This window comes from Choristoneura fumiferana, chromosome 16 (assembly GCF_025370935.1).
Source record: "Choristoneura fumiferana chromosome 16, NRCan_CFum_1, whole genome shotgun sequence".
NCBI classification, from domain to species: Eukaryota; Metazoa; Arthropoda; class Insecta; order Lepidoptera; family Tortricidae; genus Choristoneura; species Choristoneura fumiferana.
In genome coordinates this window covers 20,315,944-20,336,678 of record NC_133487.1, presented here as the reverse complement: position 1 = coordinate 20,336,678, position 20,735 = coordinate 20,315,944, and the positions used below count along the sequence as shown (strand labels likewise).

The following is a 20,735-nucleotide window of genomic DNA, read 5'->3' as shown; positions in this document are numbered from 1 at the left end:
GCAAAGGCCCCCTCTTGACCTCTACAACTCCCAATCTGGTGCAATGGCAGACCAGCCCTTTGTACACGTCTAAATCGTTCCGTCATATCCTTCTTGGTCTGGTTATTGGCCTGTCTGACTGTCTATATTGCGGTCAATAGATACAATAGACCCACAAGTTTACAAGATTTTTTATCTCAATTTTTCAATTGGTTCCCCGTTTTAAACAATTTTATTTTATCGTTAGCACCAATGAAAGGGAAAGAGCCGGAACATTGGCCGGTGTAAGCATTAATTACTGGCACGTGATGCTTACGTCCAGCGGAACTGGCTCCATTAATTAGATGAGTTGTTACTCCAGCGACCGTAACATTTATTTATAGAAACACTACAGTTCGTTTATGCGTTCTGATGTTTATTATATTGGAAAGTATGAACTCAATTGGGTGTCTAGTCGTATAATTTTTGAAAGTCATAATGTATTGTTTGCCATAATTTTTGTCAGTCATATTTTTTTCCCCGCCGAAACCAGAGTTTTTTAAATAGTCCTGAGGGCATTTACTTATTGAAATGATCCTTGACGCACATCTAATCCAACCAATCACAATCTACGCAATCTATTTACCAAGCATGCGTTTGCCGCTGCGCTCACCGCATGAGACAATGTTTGGTAAATAAATTATCTGATGCAAATTGTTGTGCGTCAAACGCATTGCGTTAACGCAGCGTTTATCGCATAAAACAAACGAGCGCTTTAAAGAACATGGCTTACAAATTTCAAGTATCTTCAATTGTTTTAGCTGTGAGTTGTCTGTCTGCTAGTCCATGACTATGTCGGCGGCCAATCGTAATCATTTCATGAATTGCCTAAGGACATCCGCCATATCGTTCAAAACTCAACGTTTAACGATTTGCCTAGTGACGTTTAGGCAAATCATGAAATTCCTAGGCATATCATGAAACGCCGCCATATCGGTTCTGGCATTTCGCCGTCCGCTGCCGCGACACGCTCGCTTCGCTCGCTCGGCTCGTGCGTTGTGGTCACAACGCTTCGCTTCGCTCGTCGTACCTAAATTTTTATTTTTTTCGGCATATCACGATGTGCCCGGTATAGAGCTAGAAATATCGACGAATGCGTTGCTCTAATCGATCTGCCGTATTGTTTCTCAGGCACTTCATTTCATGATATGCCTAGGAATTTCGTGATCTAACGGATTTTACGATATGTAAAATATATGGTATATTACGAGTGTCTGCGTATATAGGATGAAAACAGATCTTGTTTCTTACCTGGCATCCAGTTTCCACATCAGCGTAATACCCCGACGTCCGGCCGACGCATGAAAAGCTGGTGTTATGGAAGCCTCTCTTCCGACCCTGGGGGCAAAGAGAACAGAAAATTATTTTACTGCAATAAATCAATCAAATCATTAATTCGCTAACATAGGTAAAGATTTACACATGATTTTGTATAATTTTGTTTGCCATAGAGTTCACTTTTTACGCTTAAACTACTAGACAAGTTTGGACGAAATTTAGTAAATAATAATAAATAAATATCACGGGATAATTCACACCAATTGACCTAGTCCCAAAGTAAGCTTAGCAAAGCTTGTGTTATGGGTACTAAGCATTTAAAGTAAAGCCAACGAGAGAGATAATAATATAAGTACGTCATCTTTGTCTGATACATCATTATTAGTATTGCGCGACCTTTCTGTCTCATGATATAATTTATCGCGTCTCGTTCGCTTTGCTTTAGATAGCTGGATTTTTGAAATGGGATGTACCACTATTGACGTGCAAGCGATCGATTTATTTGTGTGGATTTTCCGGGAACGCTATAGTGTAATTGGATTTACCACGCTGGGCACGGTCAAATAAATAACCTACCAACAAAGAGTCGGGAAACCCCCGACATTGTCACTTCAAAGTTCAATAAGTATCGCAAAAACCGATTTTGATAAAACATGTCTAAGAACTAGCGCTAGAAACCCTGCTTTCAAATAAAAAAAAAAACTCCATTTAAATCACCAATGTCACCAATTTAGTTTTATTTAAATATTATTGATTATATTTATGTTAGTCTGTAAGGTATTTATTGTATGGGCTAAGTTGCCCGAAATAAATGGACCTATTATAAATTATTATTAAATCGAATCACCCGTTTAAGAGCTAAAGTGTCACAGACAGACACACAGATACACGTAGCAGTCAAACTTACAACACCCCTCTTTCTGCGTCGGGGGTTAAAAATATGTGAGTTCAGATCTCACCTAGCGCGAATGAAAAACTTTATTGTAGGTAATATAAACTCACATTTCGTTGACTAAACGTCTAATAAAAGCAAAAGAATATATTAATGTGAGTCATGCATGGAACTGGACAGTCGGAGAAACAGACAAAAAACTAGATTAATAATTCAAACTGTCACCAGAAGACAACATTTTCATGTAAATGACCAAGTGGGCGGCATGAGTAATGCGAGATGTTTCTATCATTATTATATCCCCAAAGTTGGTTATGGACAACAAGCGTGATTAAGGCTACGTTTCCATCAGAGATGTCCATGAGGAATGTGTTTTTCATGAACCAATAGAAACGCTTAAGAGAAGTCTCTTTGTTCCATTCTCCATGCAAACGTAGTCCCGGTCTCATTTGAAAACTAGGCAACAGAAATAGATGAAAATTTGTAAGTATGAACTAGACGTAATTATCTATGCCTGTGGTTTTTCATATAAATGTGTAATATCAGAATTACAGGAGCTCAAAAGTCGACAAATAAAGACATCAACTTTGCACGAGAATTACAGACTAATAAAGCATTTTTACAAAAATCGAAAAACCACAGGCATAGAAAATATAATGAATAATATCTTGATTGTAAAATATCATTGATTTCTGTGCTATACTTTTCGTATAATATGAGGACAACGAAACCCAAAATTCAACCGCCTATCTGTCATAGTGACTTCTCACTTATCAACTTCCGATATTCAATATCGATATATCGATACACAACATGTTAAAAAAAAAAAGTAGAGGTCAACAATAGACGGTTTTATCTTTAAAGAACGATCTCTTCCAATTAACTTTTGAGCAGTCGAAAATGTGAAATAGACATAAATATGGATTATGCAATAAAAACAATGAATAGAAAACAATTTCTAATTTAATAATTCAATTTCATTTAACCTAAAAACCATTTTACCTAAATTATATCGATAATGATGTTATCACAAAATAATAATCGTAATATCTTTTATAAAGACACTTTACTGGTATTTAGGAATCTTCCTAAATAAGAGTAAAAATTTGATTATCATCATCTTTTCTTCTCGGAATGCCAAAGCCACTTCTCACGCAGGCCCTATGCAGATTGCAAATTTCACACCATTTAATTTCTTCACAGGTGTATGTGTACAGTCTTTACGATGTTTTCCTTCGTATAGCTTTGCTAAAAGGCGATACGCGTTGTGCTGTAAGAAACTCAAGTCTTGGAATCTTATTTAATAAAACTTGAGCTATTTTTGAAGACTCGACTCATATAAATAATACTTAGAGCTCAAGTCGTTCAGGATTTGGAGTCTTTTGTAAAAAGACTTGAGTCCTGCCGAAAAGAACTCAAAGACTGAGTCTTTTTAAAAGAACTCATGACTGAGTCCTCTAAATCAATAGCTGTAGTTTGAAGTAAATAAAAATAGCTTTTATTATTGATTTATTAGCTTCAGGTGGATAGTTTTGATTTAATTGTTACTTATTTTTATTGTGCGATTTATTTTCAATCAGATTAGTAAATAAATATGGATGACGATATTATTATAAAATCACCCAGTATTACGCTATTATAATATTTATAATACACCAACTCAAGTTCATGACTCAGTCTAGTTCAAAGAACTTAAAAGACTCGAAAGGACTCAGAAGGCTCAAAGGACTCAAAGGACTCATGTGACTAACGAGTCGTAGTCTTGAAAAACTACTCAAGTCTCGAAATGAAGATTTTACAACACCAAATTTTACAACACTAGATACGCGTCGCGTCGCTCGCGCTTCTCATATCTGGCACGTGTCATGGCAAATCACATTGAACCGCATCAAAATCGTCATCTCATCTAATCATCAGACGTTGATTGATGATTGAACTATAATTAACAATTTAAACTTGTAACACTTTAGTTAACATTAACACTAGGTTTAACATTGTAACACATATTGTTGTCACATCGGATGATCAATCATCCATAAAGCTTAAGGACCTTTATTAAAATGTCATTTACGCAATTTAAAAGTAAATGTAATTAGTTATTTGGATGTGTCATTCGAAACGCGTTTAATTCCATTTGAAACGACCGTGATATATAAAAGCTTGACTTGTTTTTAATCAACATTTAAAGTTTCTTTCTAAAATCGGGTGTGAGTAGACCTCGCACACCAAGGGTTCCGTTTAGACAGTTCCTGCATCAGACACAGCATTGACTTGCAAGTGAAATTAGTGTTTGATGGTTTAAACCTTAGGATGGTAAAAAAAATCTAGATAAACTACACCAACAAACATTCTTAATATGTATCAAATTTTTAACCCAATTTTTAAGTGATTATTAGTAAGGGGCAAATTATTCTAAATAAAGTTCATAGTAATTAAATATTCGCGTATATTTAATCTAATGAATGCATACAATGTAATAGAAATACACTATTGAATCAGGCGTTACTGTGCGGAGGTCCATATCATGAACTAAAAGAATTTCATTTGCGTGAAGGTCGGGGCTACGCAAGAATTCTTTTAGTTCATAGAAATACTCTGTAAGCAAATTTGTATAATCTTAACAGGAAATAAATGTTTAAACCTAATCAAAAATTCTTCTCGTAAAGCACGGATCAACACATTTGCAAGCGTGAATATTCATTGGCTCGAAAGCACTAATTTTGCAATCCATATTCCGGTGCACGTACCAGAATGTAGTAATAAAATGGTACATTAGCAGCCTCTAGCCGCTTCCAGGCAACGTCGGCTTCCTCCTTGCATAACGCCATTGTTGGTTTTGTCCGCTATACTGACCTGCAGTAGAACCTTTTCATAATAAACGTCCCAGTGGCTTCCTTAATGCAAACAATGATCGCTTACTGAGGCAAGGTTGTTCTGCAGGTCGTACGGTGGTCTTCCTATAGTACCGTTGAATGCATCGGTTAGCGAACCAAAATATCAACAATGCAGTAATGCGCCAACAAAACTTAAGTAACTTAACAAAGGGAGATAATGATAAGGCAAAAGTAAAATTGAAACCACGTCGGAAGTTCTATGGAAAGTTCCATAATTGATGTGTAAACTTTTTTACCCAATTATTATTAAATAGTATCCATGAAAAAAATATGGAGGGTGTTTTTTTATTGTTACAATATGGGTATCAAATCATAGCTAATAATGAGCCAATTCCAAATATTTATATTTTATTACGCTTCTAAGCTACAATTTTCTCAGGAGCATCAAAAGGTATAATATATATAAGTAAATTTAATTAAATAAAAAAACAAAGGCCTGACTGCTTTAAAAAACTTTAAATAAAAACTTAAAAGGAAAAAACCAGCCCAGTAGTCCACCAGCTAGAGCCTGAGTTCGAACGCAAAACTAAGCTATCTGTACCTACACACATATACCTATGTAGACAGCAAATGGTCGCCAGTATATCATAAATTAGTGTATAACCTTCTCATTATACAAATAAATGCTAATCCAACAGCAAACATCACGTGTCTTTTGTTTTCGGATTATGAAAGCTCGTGTGAGGCATATTGAGGACGAACTTAGGTCACACTATTGTCTTCCCGCGGTATTCCTCGTGAGAACTATGGTGGTTCTGACATTTGAATTAAAATTTTGGAATTTTACAAAATTCCCAACAGAATTCCCAATGTCATCGTGGATGACCTCAATTCAGGCCTATGCATCTGTTTTAGACGAATTTTGCCGTATTCCCTGTGAACAAGAATAAATAAATAATAAATAATAATAAATAAATATCACGGGACAATTCACACCAATTCCCAAAGTAAGCTTAGCAAAGCTTGTGTTATGGGTACTAAACAACGGATAACATACATACTTAAATACATATTAAACACCCAAGACCCGAGAACAAATATTCGTATTTTTCATACAAATATCTGCCCCGACACGGGAATCGAACCCGGGACCTCAAGCTTCGTAGTCAGGTTCTCTAACCACTAGGCCATCTGGTCGAAGAATAAGAATGGTTTATTGGCTGATAAAATAGATACATATACAGAAACACTGAAATATACATATCCATGCCTATTCCTACCAGCCAAAATGGCCGCCACTCAGCTATGTGTCGCGAAAAGATCTGAAGATGATTTCGCGACGCTGATTTTCAGTGACGCCAGTTACAGTTACATAACATCCCAGTATCAGACACAAAGAACAACGTCTTTCGTAGCTGATTAGACCCACGCGAGAGCGACATGTTCGTCCACAGGCCTGACAAGAGAATTATGGTTGAAAACTACAAAGGTACCTACGTAGGTCCCTTTGTAGTTTTAGAGATATTAATTAACTAGCTTTTGCCCGTGGCTACGCCCGCTTGGAATTCGGTTATCGCGCGCTGTTCCCTCGGAAACTGTGCATTTTTCCGGGAAAAAAAGTAGCCTATGTCACTCTCTGGTCCATAAACTATCTCTGTGCCAAAAATCACGTCGATCCGTCGCTCCGTTTCGACGTGAAAGACGGACAAACATACACACACACTTTCTCATTTATAATATTAAGTATGGATTTTGACACAAACAAATTAATTTTAACAAAATTAAAAATTAAAATTATGTTGTTTGTGGATTGGATCCTTTTTGCGCAACCCCGTCAAACTGAACGAGCAGTTGAATGTTTTACATGCATACTCCTAATATATAATATAGATATAAGTAGCATGTTGCATGGAAACATAATTATGTGAGCAATATTTTTTAATTATAGATGAGGGCTCGCCCGCCCTTCGCACTCCTTAGTTATAAAATCTTAAATAATAAAGATTATTAGCTAAGTAAACAACAGTTTTTTTTAATCCCGCGGAATAAGTAAATTATGTGTTTTATTGCTGATTATTATTCAACATCCCAATTTTTTGTGCGTGAGAGTGCGTACAAACTTTCGCATTTATAATGATAGTATGTGGTATGTATGACGTGGCGAATACGCCCTAAATATAGGACGAGCTTAACTTGTGTCAAATTAACATAATGCTAAGACTAATCTGTCAATGATTGGCGGCTTTGAATTTGTATAAACATTAAACAGAGTATAGTTTAGGGTTAATCTGGTGCGGTTTAGTGAACGACAAGCTTACTAAATTAATGGTCAGTCTCTAGATGCGGTTAAATAATCATTTACAAGCCCAATAAACATAATTAGGTATTTAAATCTTCCGCGAGTACTTTAGTGGGTACTTATGGCCACTCAATGTATGGGAACCAATATTTTTGACATTAAAGGATGAGACTTGGCACACTTGTTCCTTAGGTGGACCAGAGTGGAAAACGCCCAGGAGCCAGCGGGAGCCACCCTACAGGGGGGAGGGGGAGGGGATAAAGTTTACTTACGCCGCGCGTACTGTTGGTCGTAATAACTGCTAATTTATTGCTATTATGGCAAGTTGGGTATCACTACTTAATGATTTATGTATTTGGAGTTTTTAGGTGTCTATATAATATCAAAATCAAAACGTTTTTTTCAGTATGTAGCCCGCAAATGGCTTTTTACCCTACTCATCATCATCATCCCAGCCTATATACGTCCCAGGCCTCCTCTCAGAATAAGAAGGCTTGGGCCGTAGTTCCTATGCGGGCCCGTGGGGATTGGGAACTAACAAGGCCCTAGCTTAAGTTAAGCCAGGCTTAAGTGCCCGAAGGAAAGGAAAGGTACTTAAGTGCTAAGAAGAATGCGCCGCCAAATACTCGGCAGAAAGTTATACCAAATAAAATTATATTAATACACTTTTAGCTATTTTAGTTTAGTTTTTGTTGTTATACCTACTGGCACCTTATATGCGAATTTAATCTGTCTATCTATAAGGATTTCCGAGATATATCTCTGTGACAGATAAACAGACATACAGATAGCGTAACAACAGCAGAAATCGTGGAAACAAACACCTGTGGGATAGTCAAGCTAATCATTAGAACTAGCTGTAATGTTATTCGAATAACAAGGCTGTTATTCGAACAAACAACACATTGTACTTACGGACATACGAAGATTGCAAGTTAAATAAAAGCTTGTAACATAATCTCATCAAAATATTTACAAATAAAAACGCTTTTATCTTAGCCCTAGATCTTCTAAACTCTATAATTATGTTCTACAAGACTTAGTATTAGGTAACCGGTTACAAAATGCAGTACGCAGTTCTCAAGCCATTCAGAACAATGGCTAGATAGCGCTGGCTGAAGATCTTTTATCGGTAAGACAGGGCTTGAGAAGGAACTGGTTATTTGACAGATTACAATTTAGCGCCATGGACATGCAATGAACTAATAATAAAAGGCACTGTTATAAGTATGACTACCAATCAGGCCTACGCGTCTCTTCTAGACGAATTTTGGTGTGTTGCTTGTGCACAACGTCTTTGGTGGCTGACTATACCGATGGGAGAGCGACATGTTCGTCCACAGGCCTGACAAGAGAAGTCTGCGGATGTTGGTGCAGAACCGCCTTGGTGTCTATGACTAAAAAGCTATTTATTTTTCCAGTTACTCTGTAAGTAACATATTTCCCAAAGTAATAATAAAAGTAAAGAAATATCTAAGATCTAAGTAAATATCCGGAGAGGTAGCAAGTGCCAGTTATCACTCTGCTCTCTTCATCAATGAACTTCATCAAAGAAAAGTAATGTTCTTAAACTATAACCTAGACCAACTTAAAAAAATTGAAAAACCCCCGACGTTATTTTCAAAGTTCAAAATGTCAAAACAGCTGTACAAAGTTTTATACATAAAACATAGCTAAAAACTGTGTACCGCAAGTAAACTTACTTTCATGTTAAAAAACCAAATCGAAATCGCTCCATCTGTTTGACAGATGTCACAAACAGACATTGGCGGCTAAGTTATATTATAACACCTCTTTTTTGCATTGGGGGTTATAAAAAAAAAATACCAATTCCAGAGAAAAGAACGAATTAACGAATTTCACGCACGCACCCAGCCAGTGATGACCAAACTGCTATAGCTCGAACCGGGTTCGAACCCTTTAACCCTGCCATAGCGTTTGCATCAGTATGCTAGTGGCTAGTGACAATAACCAGTATCTAACCGTAACCGTTCAAGAATTAACCCTTAATTTACCGCGAAGCATAAAATAATTGGACTGAGTTACTGCAATAAAATATGACTTTATTTTTGAAATCATTCACCAGTTTAAAAAAAATAAATGCTGGCAAAACGTCGGCTTAATGCGTGTACACTTGTCCAGCCACGCGCTGTACAGGGTTCTATATTCAGTTATAATATTGTGTAAAAAGTTTTGGATGACTGAAAGAAAGAAAGAATAAACATTTTATTTAACGCCATAAAAACCAACATAGAACAAAATTACAAGACATACATGACGTTAAATAGGTACCCACAGCATAATATATAAATATGGCAAATAGTAGTTTTACTTTAAAAACTTTATAATTTTCATAACATTTTTTTTTACTTATAAGTATACGCAATTTGTAAATTGACCTAAACCAGTCACAACTACTCAATATTCTTCTTTGTCGGCCACAAATGAGTCGTAGTAAGATACAGCGGGCTGCAGCATTTATTGACAACAGCAAGTCAAAATTTTAAAACGTAAATAACTTTTAAGCCAGGCTGGCCCCTCATAGAAGCTTGATGCCACATAGGTGAGAGAGAGAGAGCGAGAGAGAGAGAGAGAGAGAGACAGAGAAAGAAACATTTATTTACACATATTCGATACACATAAACATACATTACATGGAAAGAAATAAAAAAATAACATCGAATAGTATAAAGTGGGTAAAGAAAGAAGGGAAGGCCTTTGCCCAGCAGTGGGACACTTTAACAGGCTAAAAAAAAAAGTATAAAGTGGGCCTCAGCGTAATGTTACGGCAAGCCGCAACGCTGTTTTTCAGTGGGACCCATTTCAGGTAGAGTATAGCTGACCTAAAAAAAATATCATAACTTCATAAGCAAAAAAAAAAACACGTCTACGTAAAACTTAATCACACAGTGTCATTTGTTACGTGGAGGTATGACATCGTATCAAATGACATCGTATCACATGTCTCCGCCAATTCCGGCAAAACCAATCCCAAGGACAGCCAGAACTACTCTACTCTGGTTCAGTGCGATACTAACTTAAAAGTATAATGAACAAAGCTTGGCTATAATCATTAAGAAATCCTACTAATATGAATGCGAAAGTTTGTGTGTGTGTGTGTGTGTGTGTGTGTGTGTGTGTGTGTGTGTGTGTGTGTGTTTGTTTGTTACTCCTTAATGCTAAAACAGCTGGACGGATTTGGATGAAAGATAATTATGTAGATAGCTGAAGATCTGAAAACACATAGGCTACTTTATATCCACAAAATATGGATAAAATCTCAAAATAAACCTCTACGTATTAGAGTCACGAAATTTGGCACAGTTGTTTTTAGAGCAACTAAAATAAAGACCGTACAATTTTTAGGAATTTTAAAGAGATTTTTATGTTGCTCGTTGACGCTAAAACGGCTGGACATATTTGAATGGAATTTTGTATGTCTGGCTGGACGTATAAAATTGATGTGCTTTTTTAATAAAATCTACGATGTAATTTTTGGAAATTCCCATAGAAATTTAATGAAATCCCGGAGCTTCAAATCAACAGCTCTTATTACAGCTTTAATGGTTTACACGTGCAAAGCTACGGGTAAACTACTAGTGACTAAATATGAATTTGATTTTACTATAGCTCGTATCAGTCCAAAAGGTCACTAATAGATCGCGAAGATAGAGAATCGATTTTAAAGGACTGGTTTTTGGATGGAGTTGCTAAAATATATTTTTTTTAATATATACGTTTACTCGCTCACTCACGAGTCACGTCTAGTCGAGGAATTTTCGTAAAAAAAACTGATTTTCAGTTAGAAATAACTTTTTTATTGTTCTCCGTCTTTTCGGCGAAATATGATTCCCAAATGTTTCATTTTTCAATGGAAAATAATATTTAGTTCTGCGAAAAGTACCTAAGGGGGACACCCTTTTTTATTTGAGGGTTTTTTTAAAACAGTTTATAATTTATTGTTTTTTTTTGTGAGGAAGTCGGATTTTTTTTCTTTTGGTATACAAAACCCCAAAACTGATTTTTCTAGTTATTAAAATAGGTACTTCAAAATACCTAGTACTAACTAATCAACTCGTAATTACAAAAGATTATAAAAATGCCCGCGGCTCCGCCCGCTAGGTATTCGGTTAACGCGCGCTGTTCCCTCGGGAACTGTGCATTCCGGGATAAAAAGCAGCCTATGTCACTCTCGGGCCCATAAACTATATCTATGCCAAAAATCACGTCAATCCGTCGCTCCGTTACGGCGTGAAAGACGGACAAACATACACACAAACACACTTTCGCATTTATAATATTAGTATGGATCATGCAAAATGGCGACGCTTACTGAGATATGCTAATCAATAATTTTATACAATCATCATACTTGTATCTAATTAGTACTACCAGTTAGACTTCTTGTAGTAGCTCAGAAACAGGCACTTTATCTTATAAAGTTATAATAATATTAGTAGGATTCAGTGGCATACCTAAAGCTAAGAGTAGAGTTTTTTATTTAAAGAAAGAAAGAAAGAAATACACTTATTCACAACACAACACAACAATAGACAACACTGCACAAGACACAGCAATATTGTACGTATGTATGTAATTGTACATAAAACACAAAATAATACAAAAAGAAAACAACAAAAAAGGACAAAGGCGAATTTATGCCTAAAAGGGATCTTTTCAAGCTAACCTAAACTAGAAAGGAAAATTCAAAAATAGACGAACAGTAATTTTATGCACAGTGAGAAGAAATAAATATATAAGATAAATAAATACACTAAATATACAACAATTAGTACTTATGACAAATATATGTATATATATAATATACTTACTATTTACCTGGACACGATACACACATATGAATAAACAATACACATAAATAAATAGAATACGATATTATTAAGTAGGATAGCATAGATAGGTAATAACATAGTATGTATCATTGCGGTTGTGAATCGGACACTGGCTCAGCATACAAACAATTAAACCAAACAAAGGTTTACTTATCTTCAATAAAATATAACTAGTCATACTACAGTTACCCGCGACTTTAACTGCGAAGAATTCATTTATCGAAACCAGCGGGAACTATGCAATACGGTATTTGACTATTTTGTATAATGTTTTATAAATTAAAACTACACAATGCCTGTTATCGAATAGAGAAACAATTATTAAGCTACCTTTACAAATAACAAAGTTATAAAGGTTTGAAATTCAAGATTAGACAGAGAAAGACATACTGGCATGTGACGTCACACGCCAGTACCGCCATACTTAGAGAAAAGCGTTTGAGAAAGAGACAGGTATATAGATTTTTTTTAAAATCACTATAAATCCAATTTCCAATCGATTTAAGTTTTCTCTTCGCTAAACACTGTCTGCACATCTATATTTTCATAATAATATTAAGATATGGCAAATTCAGGAGTTGTCAAATATCGTATTTTCCGGGCTAAAACTATCCTAGTTCCTTCCCAAGATTTTATACGATTCCGTACTAAATTACGTCTTAATTAATTCTGCGGGATATCTGCGCTAAAGCTTAACAAACAAAATTTATATTCACATTTATAAATTCAAGTTCAGATGGTCATAAATTATTATTATTACTCTTAATTGTTTTTATTATTGCCACCAGTTGCATAATAGGCACCAATAAAATACCACACAAAACTGGCCACAGCAACTTGACACTTCCAAAAATAGAATCCAGTGAGTGGGCAGCAAGTAAGCACGGATTCATTTTGTTACGCGTATGGCAAAAACGGAACCCCTTATAGTTTCGCCATGTCTGTCTGTCTGTCTGTCCGTCCGCGGCTTTGCTTAGGGACTATCAATGATAGAAAGCTGTAACTTTGCACGAATATATATTATTATGTGAACTATGCCGACAAAATGGTACAATAAAAAAATTTTAAAAATTTTTTTTAGATTACCTCCCATTGACGTAAAGTGGGGGTGATTTTCTTTTTCTCATCCAACCTTGTAGTGTGGTATATCATTGGATAGGTCTTTTAAAACCATTACGAAGTTGCTTAAACGATTTTTCGATTCAGTGATTTGTTTGCAAAATATTCAACTTTAAAGTGCAAATTTTCATTAAAATCGAGCGTTTCCCCCTCTAAAATCTAAACCGGTGGGTGGAAAAATTTAAAAATTCTGGATGGTAGTAAGTATATCAAACTTTCAAGGAAAACTATAACGGTTAAGTTTTCTAGAGAATTATTAGTAGTTTAAGAGTAAATTAGCAGCCTAAGGTATAAAAAATATACCTGAACTTGGACACAATACGAAATCCTTAGAAAAATATTACTTCATTTTTTCGTAATGGCTACGGAACGATATTGCAGGCGTGTCCGACACGCTCTTGGCCGTTTTATTTATTTAATTTACTAATAAAGTCACAATGGATTACATAGTTAAGTTTTTACTGGTTTATTTTCACAAGTTTCATAATATGAAGAATCCTTTGTGCCTGAACTGTACTGTACCTATTACAGTATTATTTAGTTCACCTTTATATCTGAACGTTTGTCAATAATTTTGTGCGTGTTTGTTTCTATATTTTTGTACGATGAAGAGTTTACATGCATACATTTATTAAAAATACGTTTGACCGTTTTTTCTATAAAAAAGTAACACTATCGCAACCGAAGCTCTTTTTTTAAATAAAGAATGATGAATGATTCATTAGCAACCCATACAGCTGTGTGGGTGTACCTTGGCGCCTGTTTACCTACAACTAAAGTGCGTGTACTGTCACGTGAGCCAACACAAAAGGTCACGTCGGTGAAAATAAAAGTTAAATGCAATTATATGGAATTTATGTTAAACTGCATCATTACACATCCACGCAAGTAGGTTAATTCCACATTAATTCGAAGACGCCATTGACGTGACCGATCTTGTAATACAAAAAGAACTGTAATAACTTAATATGTCACGATTTAAAAAATCGATCCCTATTTTGACGTAAAAACTGTTGCAAATGAATATGGGGTCCAGTAAGGTAAATGCACGAGTGCTGGTCGCTGTCCCAGTAGCCGCTATCTTTAACTTTGTCATTAGTAATAGTTTTGACGGCTGGGTGTCAGCTACTGGATATTAACGTGTCGACCATTCGGACGTTTACCTTACAGTGTAGGGGTCCGTACTGCATTGTAGGTTGCTTATGGAGCATTATTTGTCATCTTTTGTATTAATCTATCTATTAATATTTTATGTAAGAGTATTTCTCAAAAAGTAATCACGTCAATTTTTTTTTGAATTTTTTATTGTACCATTTTGTCGGCATAGTTTACAAATATCATGGTATATGGTCATTTAACATGATTCAAAAATGTTTCTACGAAGTAACATAAATTAAAAACATTTGTCGCCATTAAAACCCGCCGGACAACTCCATGCACGTTGTAAAGATTAAATGAGCTAATTAATTATGTAACTTTTGGGAATCCTCTATAATCAACTTGATCTTTGTAGGCTTAGATGTTACTACTTGAGATGTTAATTTTGTTTCCTTTTCTAGAATGAGCCGTAGTTTAGTAGTTTAAAATGATAATAAAAGAGAACACATAATTTATAATGAATGATTTTACAAACTTCCGTGTTGGATGTAAGGTTGCCAGAACTGAAGACCAAAATAATGAGACAAAGTTGTAAAATATTGGATTTTTTAGCTGGAAAATTTTGAAAACACACGGCATTGTCCTTGGCATTATAAAACTTTTTATCTGAAGATTTTGTTTTCATCTGGACCTCGAGTAAAAGTGTCCAGAACATCCAAGTAATTTCAGACCATCTGACTACCTAAGTACTTTAATGTTCTAGCTATACTGTAGTGTCTGTAGCTTTTGGTAATTTATCAAAGAGGAGAATTCAGGCGATTGCCGACCATTTGCCAGCTAGTTGGATGTCCTATTTAGTTGTTTTTAGTTTGTATGATTACGGTTTCGATGACGGCGATCCTGACTATATTTTATGTATTAATTTCATAAAATTTATAAGAAAAAAGAAAAAGAAAGGAAAAACATTCGAACAATAAATAAAATAATAATAATAAATTTTATATTATTTATATCAATCCTTGTCTCGAAAGTTTAGTCTAATGCAGTGGAAACATTCAATGTGAGTCTTGTTTTTCTTAATTTCAGAGTAATATTATCTCGTGATTTATAATTCCATTTCCCGCACGTGGGCGTCGAATCTTACATAATGCTACAGTACCAAAGCACAAAAGAATCGTGTCAAGATGACTGAAACATGTCAGCTAACCACAACCTTTGACTCCGGACAATTAGCCAATGAGAGCCCTGTGATTGTGACAGCTCGTGAAAGGCTATTGGACGACAGTGACAAAACATTGTGACATAAGTGACACGAGACCGCAAATGGGACTGGAGAAATAATAGTAATTAAAAAGAGAAAATTCTAATGCCTTAATCTTTTGCAAATAAAGATCTGAAAATGTCAAGCGTAGTATATGATACAAGTCAATAAATGATACAATAGTGTCTGTATGCTGATTGTAAGATGGACTATTTATAGGTTTGTACCTGGGTGACCGAGCTCCGTTCGGGTTAAAACTCGGTGACCGGCGTTTTCCCACAGATAAGACCAAGCTAGATCAATTTTTCATTCTCGAAAGCCCCTACATGCCATACTTCATCTTTATCGAAATTGTTGGAGCCGTTTCCGAGATTCTGATTATAATTATTATATTATACTCGCTATTGCAAGGCAGCTCGGTATTACAACAAAATGAATATGTGTGTTCATGCACACACAAATCACACAAACCCAATTTTCACCATCTCCTTACACTGAAGCTTTTTGTACTCAACCAGAGATTTTCCTCACATCTTCTTTTTAGATGGAGTCATAATTTATTATACCGGATGTGGCCTGTAATATGAGCAAATAATTAAAACATAGATCATACTCCTCAAACTGATCAGATCAGATTCAGCGACTTTCAAAAAATAATTAGTTTGTAATTTTTATTACACTTTAAAGTTTATTCGAAGTAGCAATGTAAAGCGAAATGCTTGATGATTACACCGTGTAAGTATCTATCTATCTATCTAGTTTAGTTTGACGAGGACGATCTATGTTTTAATTTTTGTTCGTATTACAGGCCACACCCGGTATAGGTAACATATGTACCTATTTACTACTACATTTGACTACTTATTTCCATAATAAATTATCTTGTTTCAAATGATTCATGAATGAAATACAGCGTAGTACCGCCATTTTCTTTTATAAAGTCGACATTGTAGCATTCAAGTCATCTTATAATTGAGGTTTAGACATTAAATTGGAGCCAAATAACAGTCTGTGTCTGATTGCATTATGTAATCTGTATGGCTAACAATCTGTCTTACCATTCCGTGAGCCAAAAAGGTTTTAAACATCCAAGCAACCATTAACGTTGACTTCTGCTTATCAAAAACGCAATCGACACCCATTAAATGAATTACAATCGATCGTGACGAAGAAATTCGCAAATATCGATTCATAATGCAATCGATTCGTGCATCGGACTGTTTGGGCATTTTTATCTGTAAAGTGCATCAGAATGCGTTTAAGTTGTAACCATCAGTCGCCCGAAGATGTTATGAAACTAATGAAAGATTCTTATAACCTAACCTAACTAACAAAACATTGGGAAACCCCCGACTTTGTCACTTCAAAGTTCAATCGAAACCGATTTTGATGAAACATGTCTAAGAACCATCGCTAGAAATCCTGCTTTCAAATAAATAAAAAACCGCATTCAAATCGGTCCACCCGTTTAAGAGCTACGGTGCCACAGACCGACACACATAGCAGTCAAACTTATAACTTATAACACCCCTCTTTTTGCGTCGGGGGTTAAAAAAGCTGTTGATAATGCTCAGTTGTAAGCTTGTATACCTGTTGTTAATTATGTAACAATTTATGTTATAGATAGGATATAGCCCGAGCCACCGGAGTCTGGACGCCTTGGTCTCTCCTATTACATAACATTGGGCTCAAGACATTGGGTTGAGAGAGGATCGAGCCGTGAAGAGAGCGTGCTTCGGACGACCGAGTGGACGCAAGCCGGTTGGTCGTCCCAGGTATCGCTGGAGGGACGAGGTCCTGAAAGACCTTTTGGACCTGGGGGTCGAAGGCTGGCAAGAGTTGGCTCTAGATCGCAAAGCGTGGCAAAATTTGGTGTTGGAGGCCAAGACTCACTTTGGGTCACTTCGCCCTGGCAGTAAGTAAGTAAGTTAAGTGATTAAGTGATAAGATAAAAAGCAATGGCATTTGCAACTAAGCGTTAGTGCAAGAGCATTGTATCTCACTGAATTGGTAAAATTTAAATTACATAAATTTGTATTATTCCTGTTCCTTTAAACTTATTCACAAGTAAACTACTTGAAGAGTGTAGTACAGATTCCAGGTTCGCTTTTGTATGTACGTATTTCTTATTAACAGTTGTAAATAATTCACAGGTAAATCTACCCGTGAAATATCGAAATCTCGTCAAAGATAATAAAGGTTTATATGTATCCTGTAGCAATTATTTACTTTTTATAAAAGTTAGGAAAGCTGATAGTGTAGGCAAGGTAGACAGGAAAGACCACTGATGGTCAGGCCTAAGTAGTTGTGATGCATCTCCATGTTTTTCTGTCTTCGGCAGCCTTTCATGCTTCGGTGACAGACAGGTCAGTGGAGTCCCACGACCCATCATTCCTTTAGACTAGACACTACATTCAGCAATGAAGATGAACGAGAGAAAGAATACGATCGAAAGTGACCTCTCAAAAAACACATTCAACAAATCTATGTAGAGGCTCTGTCCAAACTTTGTTCACACACTTGACCGTATTTTTCTAGCAAAATCCGCCTTCGTCCTGTCACCTCTCGAGTGCTATCAACGCGTAGGTTTGTTTTATTACGCAACTGCAAATGCTCGACTTCAAAATTTAAACCGAGGACTTTCAACCCACATGAAAACATTTTAAAACTTCAAGAAATGGCTAACATCGAGATAAGTATTTCAAACCGGCATTCTTTCGAAATAACCTTCTAGATTTAGATGTTATAACTGATTGACATTTTACGTCTACTTGCAAATCTAAATTTTATTGCGTGGGGTTGCTGTCCTTGGCAATACATCGACAAAACCATCCTAACTAGATACCTTTTGCCAAATTAACAGTTCTGTCAACAAATCTGGCTAATACTTCCCAACCAGTGGTCCACGGACCATCAGTGGTCGGCAAGAGCTCAAAATCAAATAAGGTCGGCAAAAGGTACTAAGCTTTAAATGAATGCGCGCTGTATGCCCCAGCAGCGCGGGTTTTAAACGATGCGCTAGAAAAAACGAACTTTTTTTTAAAACTTGTCGTCCCTGCTAATGATAATGGAAGCAAAGTGTGCCCTGGTCAAAAAGTGGTGAGAACAAGTGAACTAATATATCAGACATATTATTATGATTCTGTCTATCAACGTCCACTAAGTACAGATCTCTTCTGTTAAACATTAGGTACACGTTAGCGACCTTCCTCAAGTGATTGACAAAACGATAAACTTACAACAAGTGTAGTATTCGATTGTCTTATAGATGTAGATGCATAAACAATGCCTTTAGATGGTTGACAGAACAATTTCTTCCTTGCAACAAGTCTAACATTAGTCGCCCATAGGTCACCTAGTCTAAACTGTCTTGTCAAAACAACACATTTTTCAACACGCATTATCGAATCTCGATTATGCAATCTCGTACGAAAAAAATAAATATTACTAAACTCATACAGTCGTAAAGAATTATCAAAATCGGACTATTCTGCAAAAAGTTATGCGTGGTCATGCATTAAAAAATACATATATGTATAGATAAGTATACGCGTCGACTTGACAACCTGCTCCGTTTTTTTTGTCGGTTATAAAAGATAGGTACCTCGCTTAAAACCAACCACCAATCTATTAATTCCTTCGATTAAAATCGACCCAGAACGCATTGTGATCAAAGTCAAAACGTTAAATTTCACAGTTCAAATTCCATTTAACGTGGAGACCGTGTCTAAACATAGTTTGTTTACATTGCACGCGATTTGCAAGCGTGTCTCCAAGGTGACTCATTATAAACGCAACACTGTAAAAGCTTGTTTTTCATTAAATCTAACTAGTCCAGTTTTGCATTCTCCTCCCTCGTATATTACGAGTGCAACCTAATATTCTGGTCATTCAACCCGACAAAAAGCAGTGTTTGATCACGAGCGCGGCGGTTTGAATGGCTGATGCAAGTATAAGCTATTGTTCTAGAGTTTTTTCTAGTGAAAGACAAATGTTCAGGTCAAAATATTTACTTTAAGTTCCACTGTCTTATTTCCGTTAGCAGATTATTCAACTTGTAAATTGGCTTACTATTGGGTAACTTTAGGCTACTATGACTTAGCATAGATGTTAGTAATTAATACTTATAATATATAATTACTAATTATATTATCCGTGGCAAGAGTAAAGTCATGATTGGTTTTTAGGAGTCTTTTAGTATTTTTTTTATTTCAACTCCAGATTTGTTGACTTTTACCAAAAAAACAATCATAATTTGATTGCTTAGTAGCGACATCTCTTGTCTGGGTGAGCGGTTGGTTCCGAAAGAGTGTGACGTCTCTCGATGAGAGCGGAACATAGATGTCGCTAGTGCTACTGCATAAGTAGCGTAGTAGAAATAAGCAATCTGAGATATGTATGCATAGGAAAAATTCGTGTCTAGATTCTTGTCCAGCGGTGGTGTAGGGGTTATAGCACGCAGCACGGATTGCTGAGGACCTGGGTTCGATTCCCAGCGCTGGTCTCTTTTTCTGGTTTTTCTGTGCATCCATGTCTCAGTTTGTATTTTCGATATGGGAACAGTAAAGTAGTTTTCCTTTAATATTATTTTTAAAATAAATGTAACACTTTTTATTAATAACAAACAACCATAAAAAAATATTGTGCAACGATTTTTGCGAACGGTTAGTCCAGGCAGTTTATTGTCCAGGCAAATTATAATTTTATTACGCTGTTTTATTGAACTAAACAGTTTATTTTGGAATAAAAGACAACGCACAGATATATGACCCAATTATTTCGAAACTATGTATAGGTAAGCTTGATTTTTTCATTGCATGCTTGTAGTCCCACTAATATAATAAATGCGAAAGTTTGTAAGTCTGTTTGTTTGTTTGTTACTTCATCACGTCTAAACCGCTGAACCGATTTAGATGAAATTCCGTATACAGATAGTTTGAGTCCCCTGGAAGGACATAGGATAGTTATCCCGGCAAATTTCATAGTTCCAGCGTTATCAAAACCGAATTCTATGCGAACGGAGTCGCGGGTAACAGGCTATAGATAATAAAGTCAATAAACATTTTAGCAGCTTTAATACTGC

General features: G+C 35.8%; 1 protein-coding gene across 2 annotated transcripts in view; it reads right to left on the bottom strand.

Annotated features, from left to right (window-relative positions):
* The window catches only part of js (jiangshi), a 141,444-nt gene that overhangs the window by 63,052 nt on the left and 57,657 nt on the right, over positions 1 to 20,735 (bottom strand). For both annotated transcript variants that reach the window (XM_074099636.1, XM_074099635.1), the window contains exon 2: positions 1,270 to 1,356. In XM_074099636.1, the coding sequence (XP_073955737.1) occupies positions 1,270 to 1,356 (87 nt within the window). The remainder of the gene's footprint in view (positions 1 to 1,269; positions 1,357 to 20,735) is intronic.